General features: G+C 43.4%; 2 protein-coding genes across 2 annotated transcripts; both read right to left on the bottom strand.

Moving 5' to 3' along the window:
• Positions 1–3,948: 3,948 nt before the first annotated feature.
• Positions 3,949–6,274, bottom strand: LOC125020531. The gene has a single exon (XM_047605919.1). The coding sequence runs from the start codon at positions 5,591–5,593 to the stop codon at positions 4,817–4,819; it is 777 nt and encodes a 258-aa protein (XP_047461875.1). The 5' UTR covers positions 5,594–6,274; the 3' UTR covers positions 3,949–4,816.
• Positions 6,275–6,428: 154 nt separating this feature from the next.
• Positions 6,429–11,211, bottom strand: zbtb8b (zinc finger and BTB domain containing 8B). The gene is made up of 5 exons (XM_047605917.1): positions 11,082–11,211; positions 10,456–10,648; positions 9,429–10,338; positions 9,088–9,266; positions 6,429–7,729 (listed from the first exon to the last, which is right to left on the bottom strand). Exons 2-5 carry the CDS (start codon positions 10,627–10,629, stop codon positions 7,415–7,417), a joined length of 1,578 nt encoding a protein of 525 aa, XP_047461873.1. The 5' UTR covers positions 10,630–10,648; positions 11,082–11,211; the 3' UTR covers positions 6,429–7,414.
• Between the last annotated feature and the right edge of the window lie 12,818 nt (positions 11,212–24,029).

Raw genomic sequence — 24,029 nt, 5'->3', positions numbered from 1 at the left:
GTCCTCGGTCTGAAAAAGGTTCAAGACCCCTGCTTTAAAGGATGCCTTAGGGGGCATGTCGAAATGGTGGCGTGAAGAGTCAAATATTGCAGCAATCACAACTTTTTTTCTTTTTATTAAAAGTGTGTGTGTGTGTGTGTATATATATATATACATATATATTATATATTTCTTTTTCCTTATCATGGCCTAACCATGTCTGGAGTTAGCAAAGACCACAGCTCTTGGCATTCTTCAATAAGCATGTGATTAGATGGTATTGACTGGATCAACGACAATCAAGAACCATCCCAGAAGTTAACTCGAGGCACAGTAAACGCTGCCAGGCATATTACTGCCCTCTGCAGGACAGGGTTAGTCACAACATCCACATTTCAGATTTATGGACACAACCCTGCATCATGCACTGATTAGCCATAACAATAACACTGCCAACAGTAGAAGTAAATATCATTGAGCATCTTGTGACAATTTAACGTTCTGCTGGGAAACTTTTGGACCTGGCATTCGCATGGATGCTACTTAGACATTAACCACCCACCAAGACCAGACACTCCCACCCCATACTAATTTCACTCCTTGATGCCAACAGCCATCAGGATGCAGTCTGACATATGTGCACACAAAAACAGTTTAGAAAAAAACAAAAAAACAAAACACTCATGTCCAGTTTGATACACAGTGCTCAAACTTCAATTTGCCTAATTTAACGGTTGTTTTGCAAGAAATATGTTGTCATTTTAACCTGAGCCTGACTCTTTCCTCTTTTTAGCGTTCTTTGGTGGTTTTCAAAGGACTTTGGCATGTAGCACGTTAGGGAAATTACTTCTCCTGAATGTGAATCACAGATTTAATTCTACACATTTATCCAATCAGAAAAGACTAATGAAGTTAAGTTAATTCAAGTCTTAACGGCGACCTCTTGAACTCCAGTCCTCCACACTTGTGTATGCCGTCTTTCTTGTTCACATTTAGTCCAGTAAGATTTATTAAAGTATTCTCCATATCCTAGCTCTTCACACAACAATCGCCATATTGAAGGCAAGACTGAGAAAAGTATCCGACATCTGGACACAGGCTTCCTTTAATTGTTTAGGAGGCAACTACACTGGCAGACGTTTCCTTTGAATAACAGATAAATCAAACGGCGTTTCAAAGGAACAACAGACTCCCTTCTAGACAACGTCTGGACAATTTAACATACAAATAAAAGTGAAACAAAGTGTTAAATTAAGTCTATTAATGCCATTTGAGAAATTCCTTCGGATTAAATTGACGCCATATTGGAAAAGAAACTAAGTCGTTTCTGCTTCTTCTTCTTTCATTTTTTTTTTTTTTGTCATTCAAGTTACTGTCTCAATGGGACACTCGGTCTCAATGTCAGTTTATTTCTCGCACAAAGGGTCAGTGGGACTGTCCAGCTGCTGTGGACGTGAAGACTACACAGCTAAAGCCTCCAGTCCAGCTGCGTCCAGCACATCCTGAGTCCCCTGTGTCTCGTGTATCTCCTGTAACTCCCGGCTGTAGCCCAGCCTCTTCAGGGTCCTCCGGGTGGTCCTGAGCGAGATAGGCTTCTCCGGTCCGCTGCTGTTGTACATGGCCTGGATCTGCGAAGTCGTGGCCTTGTTGTTCGCCTCCATTATCCTCTCCAGCGTCCGCTCGCCGGCCTCGTCGACGAGGCGCTTTCTTCCACACAGCTCCCGCTGACTGGACGTTTTCTCCTTGTCGCACCATTCCTTGAAAACTCGAGACACCGCCGTCCTCGACAAACCCAGCCGGCTCGCCGCCTGTGACACGCTGAGGCCGGAGCTGCGGGCTCCCACTATCATGCCCCGCTCAAACTCGCTTAAATCTTGCGACTTCCCCATGAGTCCCGGTTCAGGATGCCACAGAGAGAGGAGCTCCTGAACGCTGAAACACTGACCCAAACAAAACCATCGGTAACTGATGAAAAAGGACAGTAGCCGTTCTTCTTCTATGGTTTTTGTCTCATTAAATCAGTTCATTAAACGCGCGTATTGGCGCCCTCCTCCGTTGGTTTAGGTCCCTCCAGAAGATTTTCTTTTATAAAAAAAAAAAAAAAAAAAAAAATGCTATATTATAGTCAAGTCATTCAAAGTATTTGAATAATTGACACAGAATGAATGAATCCCACATGTATCAAATTATTTCATGTGTACTTGATACTGTTGCGCACACGTGGTGCTGAATACAAAAGGAATCAGAATCACAATTACTTTATAGACCTCAGGGCGAAAGTACTCTTTGTTACAGCAGTTCCTACTTAAAGTGTAACAGTTCCGATTGGGGGAAATTATTGCACATGGTGAGTCCAGAGTCCAATAAATATATAAAGAAATATGCACAATATATGACAAGAAAACTCTGCCTCTTGCGTGATGACGGCTGGGATAGGCTCCAGCAACTCCCACGACGCTAGTGAGGATAAGCGGTAGGAGAGGAGATGTGATAACAAAGTAAATATGACTTATTGGACATCTCAGTAAAAATATAGGTTATCGCACAATAGGGAATTTATCCAACCAACTGAATGTTTCGTAAATAAGGCACATACAATGATCAGGCATAACATTATGACCACCTTCCTAATCCTGTGTAGGTCTCCCTTGTGCCTCCAAAAGTTATATCTCATCAGAGAATGGACATGGACCTTCTGAGGGTGTCCTGTGGTGTCTGGCAACAGGATGTCGTTAGTGGGGGTCTTTGGGTGCTATGGTTTGAGGGGAGGGACCTCTGTGGATCCTCCTTGTCCAGATGGAACGACAAGGAAATCAAGAACCATCCCAGAAGTGAACTCAAGACATGCGCACAGTAAGACAGCACACCAGTGAACAGCCCAAACATAAATGAAGTTTCAAAAAAAAAAGATAAAAAAAAAATATATATGAAAATCATCTTGTGGGAGAACTTATGCAAAGAGGACCAATAAAAAAAATCGCCGGTCTCTGGCAAAAGCTAGAAGCGGAAACGGGGACCCAAAGCTTATCTGCAGGACAGACATGCTCTTATTGATGACCATCATGTGGTTGGCTGATAAAGAACATAGGGGTATGAATCGATAAGAGTATATAGTTTCAATAGCAACTGATGGAATTAGTATTGTCTCTAAATCTTCAGGTCTGACATTAATTGCCCTAAAATGCTGCAATGTCTGGCTGCCCATGGTATGCATTATTGATAATGCAGCCATTATATCAGTGAAAAGGGAGTAAAGGAGAAAATACCTTGCTTTACTCAGAACAAAACAATATTTTAATTACTAGTTAAGTTTTACTCCCAGATTACAAGCAGCATGGAGAAAAAAAAATGGTTTACACAGGACCTATGCTTAGAGTAACTGAATTTCAATCAGGTGGTTGCAGCACATTGACTTAGCCGTGGAGAGCATACCAGTACACTGGTCTGCAAGTATTGTTCTGTAATTACACAACCGAAACACTAGGCGGCGACTGTCCAGATGTGAGCTGCACTCGCATTTCATACAATGGCGAGTGGCACCTAGCGGTTCATTTGGAATTGATAGAAGAAGATAATAAATGTGGATTAACAGTTCGTTTCACTAAAATCACTGCAGCACATAAAATAGATTAGACATCCGAATAGATGGCGTGTATAAACCCGAACGAAGGCGAACTTTATGTGCTTCTCCGGCCGCTGAGACACGTGAACAAGAGAATTAGTTTCGGACCAATCACAGTTGTGCATGACCCGGTGCACGTCCGGAGCTACTACCGAGCCACACATTGAACGTGCCGCGACAATGTAAATTGTGTATATAATATCTCTCCGCACTAAATCTCTAATCTACTAAACTGCGTGTTTTCATTTTCGTAGTTGAAGTTTGTAGTCCTATTAAACCGTGTTGTGGTATAGAAACTTGATTCCATTATTTAGACCGCAATGCATTCAGTTTCACAAGTCTTTTTCTTTTCTTTCTTTTTTTTTTGGTAAGTGAGAGTATATGCCACCATATTCCTAACAGTTTAACAACTAGAGCTTTTTCACGTCACCAATTAAGCATTGCTTTTTGGTAAAATATTTATGGTAAAATGCCTTTTCCTTGGAATATCACCACCACATAACACAAGTCTTTAGATCAATACTGTAACAGAAACGTGAGCTTGTTTTTGAACCAAAATGACATACTACACTGGTGCCGCAGTAAACACCTTGACAATGAAATCTTTTCCTTTGTTTCTTAAATATTCTGTTGACCTGGAGATAAAATAATATTTAAATATACCACTAATGATGTCTTCCACAAAACATTTGGTTATGAAGTGAATGCATGCACCTTTTCTTCTGTAAAAGTTGAAACTATAAACCACTTTATTTTTTTCTTCCCCAAACGGTGTGTTTCTCATACTCATTGAGAAACTGGATTTCAGCACAACATATGTAGGCAGGTGTAAGTGGTAGGTCTCACCCCCACCTTCAATGTATTTATTCACAATCAATTTTGCTGTTCATTTTTCATAGCTAAAAGTGTGGGAAAGAAAAGCCAGTCCACTCCTTTAATGTCCCGTTCGTTGCTCTTATAAGCTTTATTTGAACATGGAGTGCTGTCACTTTTTTTTTAGTTGCTTGTTTAAACGTATTTTCTTTTGTATTGTTGTCTGTGCTGTCACTCTGTCTTCTTCCGTTTTCGTAGTCATTTTCCTGGCTGAGGTGCTCCCTACGTTTTTTTTTTCTTTTGCAAGACAATGTAGTGCTTAAATAAAAAATATATATAAAAAAAAGAACTTCTGCACAGTTCGCCATCTTGGGAGTGGAGCCGCCATGTTGAAAAAAAAAATTAGGTTACTGCTTCTACATCCTTTTTGTCATTCTCGTTACTGCTAGTGGTATCCGTGGGAGACTCGTTCTTGAGGTCAGTTTGTTTCCCGCACGCAGAGTCAGTGGGAGTCTCCAGCTGCTGTGGACATGAGTACACGGCTAAAGCCTGCAGCCCAGCCGCGACCAGCACGTCCTGCCGCTGCATCTTGCGGCTGTAGCCCAGCCTCTTGAGGGTCCGCTGGGTGGTTCTGAGCGAGATGGGCTTCTCCGGTCCGCTGCTGTTGTACATGGCCTGGATCTGCACATCCGTAGCCTGGTTGTTCGCCTCCATTATCCTCTCCAGCATCTTCTCGCCGGCCTCGTCGACGAGGCGCTTTCTCCCGCTCAGCTCCCGTCGACTGGACGTTTTCTGTTTCTCGCACCATTCCCTGAAAACTCGAGACACCGCCGTCTTTGAAAATCCTAACATGTTCACGGTCTGCGAGATGCTGCACCCGGCGCTGCGGGCTCCCACTATCATGCCCCGCTCGAACTCGCTCAAATCTCGCGACTTCCCCATGTTTTCCTCCCCGGAGAAAGGCTCGTGGACACGCCGCAGCGTCTCGTGTCTGCCACCCCCCACAATAAAATAAAAACAAGCCGGCTGTTCTGCTCGCGTTCGTTCTGGTCTGTTCTGGTGGACTTCATCGGAGACGTCACCAGTCTCTGCCCGAGCACAGTTCAGATCAAGTACAGTCCAAATGCCCGGATGTGTTCCCGCCCCGCACGCATCTTTTTTTTTTTTTTTTTTTTTCATTATTATTATTTAATGGAACTTCAACACATGACGGAGAACAGTTCATTTAAACAATCAAGTGGCATTTCATCATTTAATTCCCCACCGTGACAGTTGTAATTTTCCGTTTCCACTCGTTTCCCAAAGCATTTGGTACACTAATAAAAAGGAATGCATTCCTACATTTTAACCCCCGGTCATGGCTGTGAACCATTGTAAGAGATGTGGCCACTGAACTGTGTGATGGTTTTGTGCAGGACCGTAACACACAAACCACACAAACTGTAATTAGTAAGTTTAGTTTTTTTCATATGGAGTTAAAAATGATAATTGAATAATTCAGTTGGTGAAATATATGGGAAGATGAGCCTTGATAACTCTTCTGATTTGGACCAAAGGATTTGTATCTAGTGTATCTACTTGTTTGCAAGTAAATGAAAATTGCTTTGTTTTACTTGTGACACTATTTTATGCAGAGTAATAAATATAACATTATTGTATTCCCATTATTATTCTCGGAGTACCACCTTTCAGCTGAAAGCAATCATATACATGGAACACACTGCAGGTGATGGTGTGGCTAAGCAAACTTGATGTAGTCAGTAAAAAAACAAAACAAAAAAACACTGATATTGTTATGGTAAGCTACTAACATACTCACAGCAGGAAATGATACCTGGGCAGAAATATTCAACAGGATCCTGGGACCACAAGCAAAAATGTGTATCCAAAGCTTTTCTGCATAACCTCAAATTCTACCACTAGAGGGCGCCAGAGGCCGCATTTGGATCAAACGGACGATGATTTGGACATGAGGAAAATCAGCAAAATTAAGATAACCGGTGAATAACCATCATTTCAGATTGTAAAAAAGGACATTTATTGCAATGACAATGATTCTCACTCTTTTCAACTACCAGTTCCAGGTCATTTTCTGTAGTGCTAACATGAGTGATGGAAAATCACAACCAGGACGTACTGGGTTTGTGTGCGTCAAAGACGCCATCAAAACAGTCCTGCGCAATACTTGTAGGCACCGATTCTTACTCATCAAACAATACCACCTTCAAGGCATCGGATATCTCAAAATATATCCTGCAACTGGACAACAAATCCAGACACAAATTACAGGAATATTTTCCCACCATAAATATAACACGCAACGCGTGGTCTGACCCACACTGAGCCCTGACGTCAACATCATGCTCTGAGTCTGGAAGAAGAGACAAAAAGAATACAGAGACAGAAATACTAAAGCAAGTTCTACTGAAACAGTAATTTGAGAAAGGAAACTGCGCATTTATACAGTGCTTTGAAAACATCTCATGAATGATTTAATGGAATACCATTTTATATTTAATAATAATTTAAAACGATGTCTTTAATGGTAAAATCTGGTTGAGCCCGTTTTTATGCAGTAACAGAAAACTTGCGAAATTATAATCAGCATTGCATTATTGGCATACGCCACAATAAATACAAAAAATATAATACCTTTCATACAATTAGGAACACATGCTCATATTCAAAACTTAGCTTGAAAGTGACGTTTTTGTTCTGAGTAGCTGCAAAAATGACAATACTGCATGTAACATCTTTTAATCAAGTCTCGACCAACTGTGGCTGCCACTGCGAGTGTTTGAGCCTGCAAACTGTGACTGCTCCCTGAAACATCATTTCAGCCACCTGCTGTTGTAAAGTCCCTTTCACTTTGTTACAACCCAGTGGCTTTCTTTACCATTTCTTTCCATTTCTGGAAGTTTACCAAGAGAGACACGATGATCTAAAAAGTCCAAGGTATTCCATGGTGTGGGACTATAAATTAGAAATTTAAATATAAACTCACAGTGTGTGACTTACATCAGTACAGGCAGCTAGCTGTCTTTCAAGCATCTGTTTCTCCACTAAGTCCTCCACTCTGCCAACCTCCACCTCATCCACATCGTCCATAAAACTGGACCAGTCTGCGCCTCCGTCCGCACGTTCCATTGGCTCCGCTTGGCCGGAGGGGTGGACGGGAGCTGAGTCGTCGTGAGTGGTCGTCACGCAGCTGCAGCCGTCGCAGATGCCAAAACGCCTGAGCCCCGGCGACACGCTCGGCCCAGTGAACGTTCGCCTGCAGCTCTTACACGACACTGGCCAGCACTGTCTGTGGACCTGTGGGCCGTCAGCAGAGTGAACACGTAAATGTTTGGCAGCACCCACATTTAGAATATTAAAGAACAACAACGTAGGAGACAGGAGTTTCGCTACCGACTTATTTTCTGCACAAAAAACACAACGGGGAAAAAGAACTGAAACGGCATTCGATTAAAGAAGGATATGCTAATTACTGTTTACAGCCAACCGCTGGCAATTACTGACTTAAGTGGTCTTGAGCCAGCCATTTTGTCTTCCTGATGTATTACGGCCTGTACAGTTTTTTGTAAGCAAGTCAACATGTCGCAATCAATCTGTAATCTGCAACAATGCCATCCAGCACCGCAGCGTTAAAATCCATTCCAGACATGTTTGAGGATATTTGGAAAAACTCTGCCTCGTGTAATACTGGGCATCGATATGGTTTTCCATTATAAACATCAAAAGAACAATCGGACATAAAAAGGAGATGAAGGAATTCATTCACAGAATAGAAAAATAACAATAACAATTTACACTCAGTTGCAAGTTCACTAGGTGCACAAAAGAAAATGACTGCATTCAAATGTAGCAGTCTTGCACTAATTCTTAGCTTTTTAAAGGTTATGTTATCAACTCTGTTTAAAATAACTGGCTGTGGTTTGTAGTGCTGTTGAACTGTATTGTATGTCTTTATGTCTTTCTACTCTTTTGACAGCCCAACTGTTGTCTGCCGGCTTGGCTAAATAACAGAAACACGTTTAGCATTTCATTCAACTCAGTTTAACAGCACCACAAACTACATCCTCCACAATGAGCATCCACCTGGATTACCAGTGCTCTGACGCTCACTGAAACATAAACTGAACATCACAACAGTCATGAGAGGGGTTTAATTCTGGATGGTTAGAATTAGAATACATGGTTCAGAGTGACAAAAATGGGTGGTCAACCTCTGAAATTGTTTTTCTAAAGGGGAAAAAAATACGGTATAAATATCGTATAATAATAATAACGTTATTTACTCAATTTATCTGTGTTATTTGACATTTGTTTTTCAAAATACAGACTTTTATACTAAAATATGTCTGTTTAACCGCCTGTCTCTCATCAAAAATGATTCTGCCAACCACTGAAAAAATACTGAGCTTTAAAATAGCACAGCAGAATTTGTATTGTTATTCTTGTTATCTATAACATTTGGTATGAAAATTATCATCAAGAACAATAACACATCAAGTCATTAAATATGAAGCAATATATATATATATATATCATATATGTATACCATTAAACATTGGATGGTTAAATAATAGAGAGGATATAGAGGCAAAAATGTGTCATTAATTTCCAATAAATTAAACAACATAATACAATCAAAACTAGGTTCCTCTTACACTTAGGGCGTGGCTACGAAGGTGCTCCTGTCGTGTGAACCTCTTGCCGCACATGGGACAGGGGAAGGGCCTCTCGCCTGTGTGGCAACGTATGTGTCTCTTCATGATCCCCTTCTGCTTGGCCGTGTAAGGACAGAACGGGCACTTGTGGAGTTTCACTGGCACTACCAAGCCATCGCCTGCAGGGGGAGAAAGAGGCCAGTAGTCAGCGTCTACCTCATTTTACTGCGAATTTCACTGAATGGAAAGTAGATGCGTAATATAGGCATTTTCTAAGTCAGCAGGGAAATGAATGTCACCGTGACCCATTTGTACGGGGTTAGTTAACTCCCGCCAATTACCTGTGTCCTCTCCAAGCCAATCAGACTGGATCTCCATGATAGATGAGCCCACAAACCCTAACCCCTCGTCCATTCTGCTTCCTCCCGTGTTACTACCTAGTCCCTGTGTAAAGCGTTGCCCCACTCTGTCCCCCAGAGGACTGGGGCCTTCACCTCTGGCCAGCATCTCCATCAGCTGCCTGGTATTAAAGGAGGAGTTGTATCCCAAGGGAGAGCGTTCGTTGGAATTAGAGGGACTTGTGGGGAGTAGCCTGCTATGATGGTCATTGTGCAGGGAAGGTCCAGGATACGATGAAAGGTCTTTGGTGTCAGGAGACTCCATGAGCTCCTCGTCGGGGTCGTACTCTATCTTAGGGTTCACTAGCTCTAGAGTCAAAGCAGAGGATGAGGAAGATGAGAGATTAGTCTGGTCCACATGTACCTTCTGACTTTCACTCCCAGGTGCAAACTCCTCCCTGGAAGGGTAACCACTGTCCCTGCCTGAGGCTGGAGGGGTGGTGGCGGCAATGGACAAAGGGGTTCTAGCCGAGGTCTCGGACTCCGGGCCTAAAGCTGACCCTCTATCCGCCTCGGCGACCTGTGAATGAGACTCTGTAACCCCAGCACCACTGGAGGTCGTTGCAGCAGGCGTGCCACTATCGGCAGGACCCGTCCCTCCCTTTTGCGCCTGGTTGTCCTTCTCCGTGTTCCTCTCCTTGTCCTTGCTGCATATTTCCAAGGACGAGCTGATGTACCCTTTGCAAAAGCTCACCAGATCAGTCATCTGCAGGTAGCTGGCCGCCGACATCACCTCAATGACGTTGCTCCTGTTGAGGGCCAAGCGGCCGGAGTAGAGGAAGTCCAGAATGACGGAGAAGGCGTCAGCTGTTACGATGTCCAGTGACGCCGTGCTGTAGCGCTGTCCGTTGTCCTGAAAAGAGATGTTTGAGTACATTCAACTTGCGAGTTCAGTTCCATGACAATCAAAGCCATTTACCTTTTGTGCTCTGCTTGATTGTCAGAAACACAGAAGCACTCGTATGCTCACCTGTAGGTAGTGTACCAGAAGGGCCCTAAAATAGCCACTGCCGGCAAACAACACGTTACGATGGGCCTTGAAGACGCGGCCCTCGACGAGGATGCTGCAGTCACAGAAGAAGTCCCGCTTGCGCTGCTCATTGAGCTCAAAGAGCAGTTTGGGCAGGTAGCAAGGCACCTCCATGTTTGCACCCCAGGTTCCTCTGCCAGGAAGAGAAGAGCCATGTGAATTGGGGTAACATGATATTCATTTAACTTACATAAAACTTCCTTTCTACTCATGAGTTTTGACTTCGATTACTATTGGTTTGCGGCGGTTGTACTGATGTAGTGTGATTGTATTTATTCTACACGGTTTACGCATAAAGACTCAACCAATGAGCTCGCCACGATCAACTATAGCCCTTGAGGGTAAGAAACATTTACTGCTCTAAAATACAACAGTTCCTGGGGATTAAATGTGCAAAAATTAAACCAAACAGACCTAAAATAACGGCAAGCGGATCCTGTTTACTCCGTGCGTAGCCTGCTAGCACTAGGTGATACTTTTTAAAACAACAGCGTAACAGGACAAGCTGCAGATTACAAAGTATGCTGACAAACCGTAAAATAAAATCAAACATAATACGAGCTCACTTGTATAATTGCTCTGTGGTAAATCCTATTCCGTAGCGGAAAAACAGCAACTAGCAACAATCAGCGTCTACATTCTTCTTCTTCTTGTTCTTCTTCTACTACTTCTTCTTCTTCTCCAGGCTTGACTGGCGGTGCTCAAAGGCCCATTACCACCACCTATCGGAAGATCTAGAACACACTGAAAAATAAATCGCCAGAAACAAACAAACCAGTTCTAGTTTTATGGAGAATATGTGCCATTTTTAAAAACCTTTTATAAATATTATGATACAATAACAATTACATTATACCCTCAGCTTTACTTTAATTTCAATTCCCTGTTTGTGTGACTGAAGTGGTTTCATGCGCAGCAATGGAACAGAAAGTCTCAACAAACAGTATGTAGTTGCAGTTTTAAAAGCCGCAATCTAAAGCAGGCCAAAAGTGTATCTGTTCCAGAGGAGGCACGGCGTGCCCTGGCTGTCCGTGGATGACCCGATGGGATGGATGTGACACACAGCCATTGCAGAAAGTAATTGCTCTAATAAAAAAGTTTAAAAAAAAAAATAAAAATCAAGAATCAATTATCATCGATGTTCATTGATGGCAACAAAGAAAGTCTGGCTGTAGCTGAGTTACAGACATCTCAGCGTCAGAGTAGTAGCAAATTTGCCAATTAGATCAAGCTAACCAACACACAGTCAACTTCCATTCCCACTGTAACATCAGTAAGATTCATAATGTGCAGTCTGTGTATTGAGTTATTCATTAAAAAAACAAACAAAAAAAAGTCTTGTCTATAGATAGATAAATAAACTTGATCCTTTTATTTGTCTTATCCAAGTGCTGCTATGCTCTAGTGTAGCTGTCATGACGGCCTGGTGAACATTCAACAACAGTGCTTCAGTTGCTCAACTTCACAGGGCTTTGAAATTGTCTTTTCCTCTGTCATGGTCTGTCTCCAGCTTTTTTTTTTTTTTTTTTTATCTAAAAATGCCTGAAAAATCACGCTTTAACATCCTTTGGAACTGAAACCTGCCCATTTGCAGAGTTAGATTACGCCCTTTTATCCACAAGGCCCCATCACTTGAATGCAACAGTTTCCCTACGCCTTTCTTAGCTTGTTGAAAACGATTACTTGTGATTTTAATGCTGGTATGCAAAAAAAAAGTTTGCTACCACATGAGTTATAAACTAAAACTTTTGACAAATGGAGGGTTTACGATCACCCTGACAGATCACACAATGTGGTAAATTTGACCCGCATGTGCTTTAATGCAAAATCTGCTGTAAACTGTATTTTTATTTACACTGGCACAATGGTTTTTTTAAACTATGTTGTGAAAGTCATTGTCAGAGTTTTCGACGAGGATTCATCTGCCTGCCAGTTCTCATGGATATGGATTATATCTGCTTTGATAAATTAACATTAAGACTGTTGAAAGGTGAAATAAGTAAAAATCTGCACAGAAACCTTGCACTTGTCAAACTGTATGTTTTTAGTTTAAAGACAAGGCAGTTAAAACAGACTCTACTGAGATAAATTCAAACGTTTCCTCTTTGCAGACACATTGATATTGATGATGATGATGATAATGTTGACGGTGTTCCGGGGGGAAAACCTCCAAGCATCAACCTCCCCTCTCACACTAAGTCCAGCATGCCGCTGCGTGACCACAGGCTGCTCGCGCCTGCCCACATTGTCTGCTCAAGAATACTTGTTTATTTGCTTTCCATTTCGGAGAAAAAATAGTTCCTTTTTTTATTTTCGGACGCAGCGAGGGTAAACAAGTAGTTCCTTGAGCGCTGCACCACACCCTCTCAGCACAATCCACAGCTCTCAGAAGTGTTTTTACACTGATGGGTGCCGACCAGGCAACTTATTTGTTTCAGATATTTTCCCATGGCAAAGAGGCCGAACACAAAGGCTTCGTGGTGGCCCGGAGAAACCACGGGGTAGGCGTACATGAGCCTCCGCGCTTGTCCTTTTTTGAAAATGAAATTTATGGCACCTCATAAAAAGTCTATTCAGGCTTATAAGCACTAAATATAAACTAGAATAAACCAGCAGGGTTTTTGGTCGGCCCTTGTAAACTTGACCTGATGGGAGCGTTACGTCCGGCCGGCTGCAAGGCCAACTGTCAGTTGACCCAGCCGCCCTGCCCTGACACGAGCCCGTCCCAAAACAAAGCTGAATTGGGTTGAACTCTGGTTGCTGACCTTCTTCTCGCTGTGACTCAGGGAAAACACAAGGCCTTTGTTTTGGTCATTCGCTGACTTTGGGGCAGGAAACTCCCCCTCTGAAGACATTTCACAGCCAAGCAATCACGCTGGAGTCTCTACAGTGCTGCCCTATCTGTGTGGCAGTTTAATGTCGGTTTACACCCAGCAACCCTTTAGGAACAAATAACATTCGTGATTTATGTTCGGGTTTTTGCCTATGATTATGATGGCGTATGATTTACCGATCGAAGCCCAGACAAGAAAGTAAATAGATGTAGCGATGGGTGTTATGTAAGGCTGCATCCAGACTTGGGACCTCACTCATTGTGTGCGTTAGCCACTCGGAGACCCACGGCTGGCACAGAGGGCTCCAGCAGCACCCCTCTGGGTCCCTGTGGTCTGCGCCTCAGTACATAACAGCCACTTAGGCCGGCATTTTCCCAGGCTGAGACAACACACCACGGTGGCAGCGCGAGCCACAGAGAAGGCCTGATTAAAGAGTAGGGACAATGGAGGGAGAGAGAGACGGGGACCGTGGTGGCATTTTCCATCGCCGCCGCTGTCTCCTGGGGGGACCGAGTATGTGCCGTGAAACGTTTGAATTATCCCAGAATCTCTGGAATTCAGACAGAGGCACCGCGGAGAGGACCCTCGACCAGGGATCAAAGAGCCTTGAGAGGAGTGCGGTGGACTGGCGGTGGAGTGGAGTACATGGGGGAGCATGAGTGTGTGCGTGTGCACGCTCGAGCGCTTCAGAAAACTAACTTGGGGAAAAAAAAAAAAAAAGATAAAAAGCAATGTTTGAATTTGAATCATATTTATGGCCGCACGGCTGACGATGCTTTCAGAAAGAAAAAAAAAGAGTCATGTTTGACTTCTGAGGAGGCAGAGCTCGTTGAGCAATGAAATACAGGCGTGTGGTGTGTGTGTGCGTGTGTGTGCGTGTTGCCGTCCTTTTATCCCTCATGGGATCAGATAATGCAATCATAGCCAATCATTGGAAGCCTAATACAGCGGGCGCCCCGCTTTAGCTTGGAGACGCCACTCTCTGTAGCGGCGGAGGAAGAGAAAAGCGAGAGGGGGAAACCTCGTTTCTCCCTTTTTGTCTATCTCTCTGTAATTATCACTTAATGTTCTTCGCTAATCTGGAGACGTCTGTCTCTTGCACAGTCCTTTCTTCCCTCGCTGGAGAGGAAATGTATGAGTCTGAAATAAATCTGCCAGCCTTTTTATTATTGTATATTTAGCACTAGAACAGAGTAGTAAATGGAGCCGTCCCAGACCACAAGCTTCCGGTAACGCAGGGCCGCACCGCTGGCTGGCTGGCTGTCTCTGCCACAGCCAAGTCCCGAGATCAAAGCCTCCCGTACTATATCCAGTCAGCTATTTGTCCTCAAGCACTGACCTCAAGCAACTTTTCATGTCTGAGAAAGACAGCGTGTGTTTATGCCCGATCTACACGTAGAGTGTGTAGAATGAGTTCACCATGCAAATATGCCTTTGAACAAGCCAGCTATGCATGAGCGTCTGTCATGTGCAGCTCTCAGCGCTGGCGTGTGACTGAGCTTCGTGTGCGTCGGCGTCCATACACATACATACAGTATATATATATACAAACTGACATTGCATTTGCACTACAAATATGTGCACAATGAACACCTGATCTGATAACGCATGTTGGTGATTCCCAGCCACTACTTGGAACATGGGAGTACATCTTGGAACAAGATTTGCATTTAAATACGCGTCTGTCTAATTTGTTATCTGTCTCAGAATGAAGTAACACAAAGGTGACACACTGATAGAAGTGTTTTTAACATATACATATTCATATATGTGTGTGTGTGTGTGTGTGTGAATTTGTGCATTACAAACTGGGAACATTCCAGGGGAAAATGCACTATTAACCCTTTATAGGACACTTGTCGAAATACTCGGGGAAAAAAAGACTCTTTTACTTTTGTGACATTCTTCAAAACAAAACTAGAATAACAGTATAGGTAATAAAATGTAAACAATGCGTACATATTACTAATATCACTAATAAAGGAGTTATTTTCAGCATTCATGCAGAGGTGGACCTTACAGACCACATTTGTCCTTACATATGTTGCTTTGACCTTTCGCTTGGTGAAAACTGAGCGGGACGGGGGACACAGTTTCAAATGTGTGTTGAAGTTACCAAATATGGGTCCTCGCCCGATAAAGGGTTAAGTGACGGCTAACGTAATCTCCATAAACTGATATTTGGATATGATTTGCTAATGCTAAGTGGTCATTTGGTTCTTCTGCAGCTGCACATAATAGAAGCTGGCGTTCATTAGGAAGTAGATTTAGGAAATGTTTTTGGTCAGTGAAGTTATGACGTGCTATTGTTGACAACAAGCAAAAGAGTAATTTTGGTAATTTTCTGACTCAGTTTGACTGATTTCAGAGAATAATGGAAGAAGAAGGAGCAGCAGGAGGCTGCACAACTTCTAAGCGTCGTAACCAACTCCTTTCACTGCCCTCGGCTGTTCGCACAATCACGCCACGTGCTGCAAAAAAAAACAAAAAAAAACAGCTCACAGCTGCTCATGCAATTATGGAAAGGGACAATTAGTTCCCAGCGACATTATTCTGTGTTGCTTCCCCCAGAATTCTGCAAACTCTATTTTAAAAGTGAATTTGATTTTTCCACCACTACACGACTGCAGGTGTCGCAAAAAAATCAACTTTGACTGATAACACTGAGATTGCCACTTTAACTTCAACATGTAAAAAATATTATTAGGCCGTAGTAGGTTGAATATAAATAATGGTATTGATGAATATCCTGAATAACAAAAAAAAAAAAAAAAAGCCTCCAGTAGGAGACGTACTGCGTATTGCACAAAAATGACACGAGGTAATGACAGGGATGAGTTGGTATGTAAGATGCACTGTGAAACACTGTAAGCTGGAATAATTAATATGCTGATAAAAGACTCTTAGAGCAGGGGTCTTCAAAGTTTTTCAGGCCAAGGACCCCAAACTGATCGAGAGATTAAGAAGGGACCCCCTACCTACTACATGTGTTCTATATTAAACTCAGCCTGGTGCAATTTATAAATATACATTGTCATTATCATCATGTTGCATTCAATATTAAGCTATTCAAATATTCACAGGTTCAAATATTCATTTCCTAATGTCAAACATGTGCAACAGCAGGTTGGCCATGCAACTGCCGTGAACATAAACATACGTAACTGGTGTACTGACAGAAAAATGAAATAACTGACAGATTCAAGTTGTAACTTTAAACATAGACAATTTAGCATTGAGAGTGAATCACCAGGCCACTTTGGCCTCAGTATTTGGCTGATGGGAACGAGCTGCACTGTTAGCTTCTCTTCTGCTAATATTGCAGCATGCCTCTGGGATTTTACCCTTTCGCCCTTTATGTTGGATTCGTGTTAATGTACAGTAAAAAAATTGATGGAAAATTGTGGGGGAAAATAAAAAAAATATATAAAAAAATGTCTAATCAACCAAAGATTTTGCAACCCCCTCCACCCCCGCAGTACCTCCATGGACCTATGTCTTAGAATAATAGGCGGTTTACACTCAGAGGCTGCAATGAAAACACAGACCCCTACGTAGATCCTTCGGAGACCCTAGCGCCGCGACTGACGTGCACCTTCCCAGAGATGTAACTATGTGCTGCAGCAAGGCAGAGACAAAAAGAGCTGTGATTGGTCCGCTTGATAGCTGCGTATTTCCGCTTTAGTATTTCCGGCATCTTTTCCATCACCGCAATTTTCTAATTTTCCATCAATAAAGAATTGGTAAAATTAACTGCTCAGAGACTACAGGTGAAAATGAGCTAGTGTCTAACTCTGGTGGAGCTGTGCACTGTCCCCGTTAAATCAACACATAAATAAATAAACAGAGGAGGTCTGGAGATACAGACATTTGTAACGACTCGTGTTTGGCGAAATTTGGCTGAATGTTTTTTTTTTTTTTTTTTTAAAGTTTCAGTCGCCATTATTGAAAGTGAAGTAGAAAGTGGAAACACAAATTAACCAGAATGGCAAAAAAGAGCGAGCCAGACTGTTGAGCACACACGTATAAATTTCTCACATTGAGACGTGCGTAGGTTAGGGCATGTAAGTCCCACAGTACTGTAAAAGCCCTTTAAAATGCATGAACTGTTAAAAGGGTAAAAATGATGGATGGAGTCAAAATACTCTAACACAAATGTCTCATCTAAAGTAGTGCAACAAAATGCAAGTACCACAAATCTAAACCTAATTTGCATGAAAAAATGTCCCAACAATGTATAGTATACAGTTGCACTGAGCTCATCTGACAGTGCTGTGGGCGTGTCTGACAAAAAGGGTCGGGAACAGCTGTGATATCTATTCAAGACAGGGCGGTGTCAGCTAAAAGATCAGATATCTCGATCCACTTTGCCGGTTTTATTGAACGTCAGTTAAAAGAACTTGGGCAGAAATCCAGGTTCACTGCGTCCCTTATTTCATTTTAATAATAAAACCACTGCTGAGACCAATAAAAGTGCAGCCAGCTCCCCCGGGAGATGATAATGATGCTCGTCATTACCCACATCCTTCCTCCATCAAAGCCGTCCCTTCTTTTCATGCACACTCACCGTAATCCCCTTCCGGGAAACACTAAAAATGACCCAGCGGGGCTACGGCGGCGGCGGCGGCGAGTTTTTATGTCGGTTTCTTGGGGGGCTTACGCTCGCTCTTCAGAGCTGCCGTCAGAACGAGGTGTCGGCGGGAGGCCTCCCCGATAAGGCCGTAATCTGAGGTGTAAAGTTATAGGAGGGATTTGGGAAGGTGAGGGGCTGTCACAGAGAGGTCTGGGGCAGCGTAACGCAGTGACGCTCCACCACTGGGTTTATGACAAGAGCTCAACTGAACCAACCTTGATTCCGATTTCTCTAAATCTACGCACAATCTCTGAGCAGCTGCGTGTGTTTCTTTTTTCTTTTTTTTTCTGTTTTGAACGCGCCCTCGTATAGTTTAGAATGGCATGTTACACACTAACAGAAATAGAAAGCTAATAAAGGAATTAAGCGCCACGTGACTCCGCGCAATAAAAATTAGTCTCCCCCATAAACTTGAATGATAGTCGGCTTCCAAGTCAAAAAAACGCTTGGGTATAAAGCAGTTTTACAGTGGCTAATATTAGCCGAGTCTTAACCCACCACCCCCCCCCCAGCCCTAACCCGTCGCATGCATGGCTGAAAGGGGGGCACAGCGGATTAGCCTTGAACTCTTTCATTTTTCACTTTCCCCCCCGTTTCTTCTTTTTTTCCTTTCTTTTTTACCTCCTCGTCTTTCTCTGTGGCTCATAAAAGATTGCGTCCTGCGTGTGATGTGGCAGAGGAGCAGTCAGAATGAACTGATTACGGACCACGGCCAACGTGCCTTTGAGTCATGGCTCTGAACAGCATTCTTGCAGCGCTTAAAAATAGTAACAGTCGGCTTTTTCAGGTTTGTTTTTCACATTGGAGGACTTTGGGGCATCATCCTCTGAGACCCAAATCATAACCAGATTCTTTTTTTTCTTCTTCTTCTTTTTTTCGTCCCCCCTCCCCTCCCCTCCTTCCAATTTCCTTTCATTTCGTTATTGGTTAGTTTGTTTAATCTTGTGAGGAAAATTGGCTTAGCGTGGGAAAGGCGGAATTCTTTAGGTTTTGTTGTTTTAGGGTTGTGTGCATTGTGTTTTGTTTGCTTTTTGTTTTTTGTTTTTCCAGCGCAGGAAGAAGAAAGTGCCAGTTTGTGCCAAAACCTCATGAAGTATAGATAAAAAAGAGCTGAGCCAGAGGGAGGCCACAACACCATGAAAAAGATATGGGCTGTCTAAGCAAAGAGCCTTACAAATGACGATCTCCAGGGGGAAACGGGGGGGAGGAGGAGGCGACACGAGGGAGGAAGAGGAGAAACAAATGTGGACGGATTGGTGGGAGGAGAAGGAAGATGGGTATTGGGGGGAAATAACGCAGAGCAGTGAAGGGGTTGGGGGGTGGGCTGGGGTTAGGGTTTGGGGGGGGCGGGAGGGGGGGTCGAGAGGGGGAAACATTCCCCCATGCCCACATTAAAGACATAAAAAAGAAAACAAACAGAAAAACATGTCTGACATAAAGAGGCTGGTTTCCGCGGCGACAGCACAATGGCTGCCTGTGGCTCTCGGGGGCCTCGCCGTCCCGTCTGGGGCCCGGCACCAGCGAAAGTCACCGCAGTCACAGGGCCCATCAGCGTGTGTGTGAAACATGGTGTATGTCATCACAGGCCCAGTGCTGTGGGAACCGCCATGAAAGGGACCCCACTCGGAAGCCACAAAAGCTCCTTTCTGCTCCTTCTCTTCGGCTTTTAGCCTCTTTATTTATCTTTGCATAGGGGGAGCCGGATAAGGAGGGAGGACTCTCTCTCTCTCTATGTCTCTATGTCTCTCGCTCTGTGACGGACAGCATGACCCATGGCTACGGCCCTCCTGCCCTCTTGACTCCTCAAATGGCAGCGGCTGCAGCGGCTACCGCTCCAGACATACGCTGAGTGCGTCTGGCCGCCTTCCTCCTCCGGGGGTTTGTTCTCGCCCGCACATCGGCTCAGTCACGTCATGAAAACACTTTTTGGAGCGTTCTCAGGCGTTGTCTCGTGTATCCAGGTTAATCCGAGAGAATCGTGGAGACGGCCAGACATCCAGACCCACAGGTCCCAGACATTCCTTATGTGTCTGAAAGGCAGATAATTCCCTCATGGGTCCGGCCTGGACAGTGCCAAGCTCCTCCGGTGCCAGTTCCCATGCCAATCCAATCTTGATTCCAATGACTGAGCGGTCAGTCACAGGCCGACTAGTATAATGGCCAATGAGAAATCAACTGATTCTGACTTTACACTGTATGTCGCTAGTAGTTGCGTGCTGCAGGGCATCATGCAGGGTTTCTTTGACAGCATTTGGCCTTTCACTAATTCTCCACGGGGCTTCTAGACAGGGGACGTTTCATTTGGGTTATAGTTATTTCATGATATTTTGGTGATATTTCATCATTTCTGGGATGCAATTTATCAACTTCCATTTATATTTTCATTTAGATGTAGGATTTGGTGCGGTCTCCATATTTTAATGATGAAATAGACTTTTAATCGTTATAAATCTGCTCAGATTTCACCACCACTGCCCAGTTTTTACATTCCATCAAAGCAGGGAATGGTGGCACACTATCGGAGTTAAAATTGGAACACCATTTCTGTTGAAAAAAAAAACATATTTCTGAGGTTAGGCACACTTTACAATTTCTAGGATGCATTATTTTTTTCCCTCATCAGTTCTCTATGATTACTTTAAAGCATGGGTCTTCAACGCGGGTACGCGCAGGTACTACTACCAATTTCTTTGGTTGATCGACATTTTTTGTATATTTTTTGAATTTTCCCCCGCAAATTTAAATTTCTTTAAATACACATTTACATGAATCCAACATATTTTAGTACAGGGATAAGAGATAGCTTAATAATGAATGCAAAATGATAATAATGATGTATATTTATAAATAGCACTATGCTTAATAAAGAACACATATAGTAGGTAATGGGTCCCTACTTAATTGGGGTCCTTGGCCTGAAAAACGTTGAAGACAACTGCTTTAAAGTGAAAACTAGATGTCATTTCAAGTTTCCAGATTTACTGAAAGATTAAATTGCTCTTGATGCAGCCTATATAAAATAAGCCTATAATGAGCCAATTTGGTGAATCCGAGCGATTACATGCTTCATTCCATTTTTATTTCTTATGTCTTCTAACTTGTTCGATATCACGCATTTATTTTTTATTTTAGTCGTATATTTTATAGTGTCATGTTCTTCTTTTGATTTACATAGGGAATACAAAACATAAAAAAAAAAACAATTCGTTTTTTTCAGGCTTTTATTTCAAGCTCCCTTGCACTCATTAGTGAGGGAAAACTAGTAAACTTGTGGCCTGCAGTACCGTAAAACGGCCCCTGTCGTTTTTATTGATGATGTTTGTTCTAAATGTCCACTTTCAGGAGAAATCAAAATGCAGTGGAACAGCTGTTTTTTTTTTTTTTCTTTTATATATATATATATATATATATATAAATATATTGATGTGTAACAGCTTTCTCCATTTGTCTCTTTTCAGCTTTTTTTTTTTTTTGGTACTGGGAGGATTTTCTGCCGCTGAAAAGCTAGAGAACAAATAATCAAAGTTCAACCGTGCAGCGAGACGTGCGGCATCTGATCAGTGATTCAGTTTGACATGAGCGCGGGGAAAAGTAACAAACAACACGTCCCGCTGAGCCGGTTCCATCTCACAGACTTTCAAACAATAGCAATAGTCATGCATCAGAAGCAATAATTGCAGCTGAGTGTTTGTGCCTTATAAATTGTGGGCGAGCACTGTCCACATTCGCGTGAGGGGAGCAGCATGTGTGTGCGTGTGTTTGTGTGAATCAGTTTAGTGGCCTTTTGTCTGTGTGTGCATGTGTGTGTGTGTGTGGACTGTATGTCCTTGAGCGTTCACACATTCATATTTGAGTTGCGCATGTGTGCATGTGTGTGCAAATTGTAAAAGTATGAGCTTGTTAATTTCAATAAGGGACGTTGCCTTGTTGTGGTTTGGTGGGAAGGGAGGGGAGAGGACTTGAAGTGGCCGACCAAGATCGCCAGAAATCTCCCAGAATTCCATCCCGCCACGCGGTGCCAGCTCTCTCTCTCTCTCTCTGTCTAATGCTTGTCTCCAACACCCTCCCTTCACACACACACACACACACCCCCGCCATGAAACCATTTGTATAATTAATGTATTTATTTATTCGCTCATCTTCTTAATTGCTTTCCACTCCTTGCGTGTTTTCCGCGCAACCTCCTGGAACTTTTTGGGAGGCCCCAACACGTCGGAAAACCAGAGTGATTTCATCTCCAAAAAATGATAAAGAGAAGGACCTTTGAAGAGAAGGAGAAAGGGGTGGATAAAAATAACAACAGAAGAGAAGACTGAGGCCTGACTTCATAGATGTCCCTTTCCTTTCAGGCTCTTTCTCCCCCCCACTCTTCAGTTTTCTGACGCTGAAATGAGATCCAGATCTGAATTAAGGAATGATTGGTAATGAAAGGATATGTGGACGGGGCGGGGGCTGAGAAAAAGGGATTTCTCTTTTCTGTCAGTCCTGACTCATATTCACCACACTGCGAGCCCCCCGGTGATGGTCACACTGATTACTGACACTTGGGTATTTTTTTTTTTTTTCGTCTTCCTACAAACACACGCACACGCACATGTTTTACGTTAGTTTACTACTTTACACACAGTTTGTGACGAGATGTCGACGGAGCAGGCTAAAAATTAAAGCCTGCGCGAAGACAGAGGGGATTGAGCCCGACTTTAGGAGCTTATTAAAAACTTGCGCGGCCAAAAGACACTTTCCTCCGCCCGGCGAATAGACACAAAGGATCTCGCGCTCATGCATTGTGCTATGTTTAAACTAACACACCCTTCCAGTCTGCCAGGCAGGAAGAGACACACTCAGCTCGGGCATTGTGTGGAAGGGGGCATGCCACTTGGCCTCTCTCCGTCTTTCACACACACATATGCACACACTGCCGGGTCAGTCAGGCATCGCTCCCAACAACCGGCGCCTGGGTCTCATGTTTCCATGGCAATCTGTACCAGCAATCTTCCCACGGTGGCAGCGGAACCAAAGCACCGAGTGTTGCAAGGAGCCGCTCGGAGGTCTGAGCTCGCCCCTCGCGCAGAGAGCGCTATCTTGTCCCGCGGAGAGCCCAGATGTTCGGACACTCACTGGGCTGATCCCCCCCTCTTGACCCTCGGGTACCTGCACTCGTGGCTGCACACAGGGCAACACACACACACACACACACACACACACACACACACACACACACACACACACACACAAAAAGATTTTGGAAGAGGTTCAGAAGCCAAAGCCTGAGGTGTGATCTTGATGTCTTGATAATGTCAGCTTAAATATCTCTTCTGCAGTTGCATGATTGGTCAATCAGTACATTTAATTTATCTAATTCCGATACAAGTTTACTTTAGGCTGTTAAAAAGCCTGAGTTATGAGCTAATGTTTGTGAAAAAAAAAAAAAAAAAGTTTTTAAAGTCTCTGATTTTATGCCAAAACATCAAAACATGGGTAGTTCGGGGATTTTTCACCAACTGCGCAGCTAAACATTGACTCCTTTTTTAACATTTTTATCACCGCAATTGTTTACCCTTTATCAGTTTCTCTCAATCACACACAAAGCAGCTCAGTGGTCTCATTCATCCAGCCACCTGTGTGAGAGCGAGGCTTGGCGCATCATCCCGACCAAAGCCCCCCCTGCAAAAAAAAAAAAAAAAAAAAAAAAAAAATCACGGAGTGCTCGCGCACTTCATAATTCCCACACCTCTCACCTCGCTCCTTCTCTCCGTCCTCCTCCGCTGCCATTGTGCGGCATAATTAAAGGAGCAGAAAGAAAGGAGGATGGAAAGAAGGAAGAGAGGAAGGAAGGGAGGAAGAGAGGAAGGAAAGGAGATTGGAGGCTAATTGACTGAGGATGACTGAGCAAAGGGGTGGAAAGATGGGGCCAGTGTGTGTGTGTGTGTGTGTGGAGGGAGGAGGGGAGGAGGGTGACAAGCCAGGGAAGAGCAGATTAAAGGGAGGGAGGAGAGACATAGGAGAGAGGAGGCGGGGGAGCCGAAACTGGCAACCCTGCCCCATTT

Source organism: Mugil cephalus, chromosome 14 (genome assembly GCF_022458985.1).
Source record: "Mugil cephalus isolate CIBA_MC_2020 chromosome 14, CIBA_Mcephalus_1.1, whole genome shotgun sequence".
Lineage (NCBI taxonomy): Eukaryota > Metazoa > Chordata > Actinopteri > Mugiliformes > Mugilidae > Mugil > Mugil cephalus.
This window is presented reverse-complemented; position numbering and strand designations above follow the sequence as displayed.

Coding starts and splice junctions, on each gene's coding strand:
- LOC125020531 (XM_047605919.1), bottom strand. CDS start 5,593: ATGAAAAAAAAAAAAAAAAAAAAAGATGCGTGCGGGGCGGGAACACAT.
- zbtb8b (XM_047605917.1), bottom strand. CDS start 10,629: ATGGAGGTGCCTTGCTACCTGCCCAAACTGCTCTTTGAGCTCAATGAG. Junction 10,339..10,455: donor TTCTGGTACACTACCTACAG/GTGAGCATACGA, acceptor ATCTCTTTTCAG/GACAACGGACAGCGCTACAG. Junction 7,730..9,087: donor TTCGTAGCCACGCCCTAAGT/GTAAGAGGAACC, acceptor GACGGCCCACAG/GTCCACAGACAGTGCTGGCC.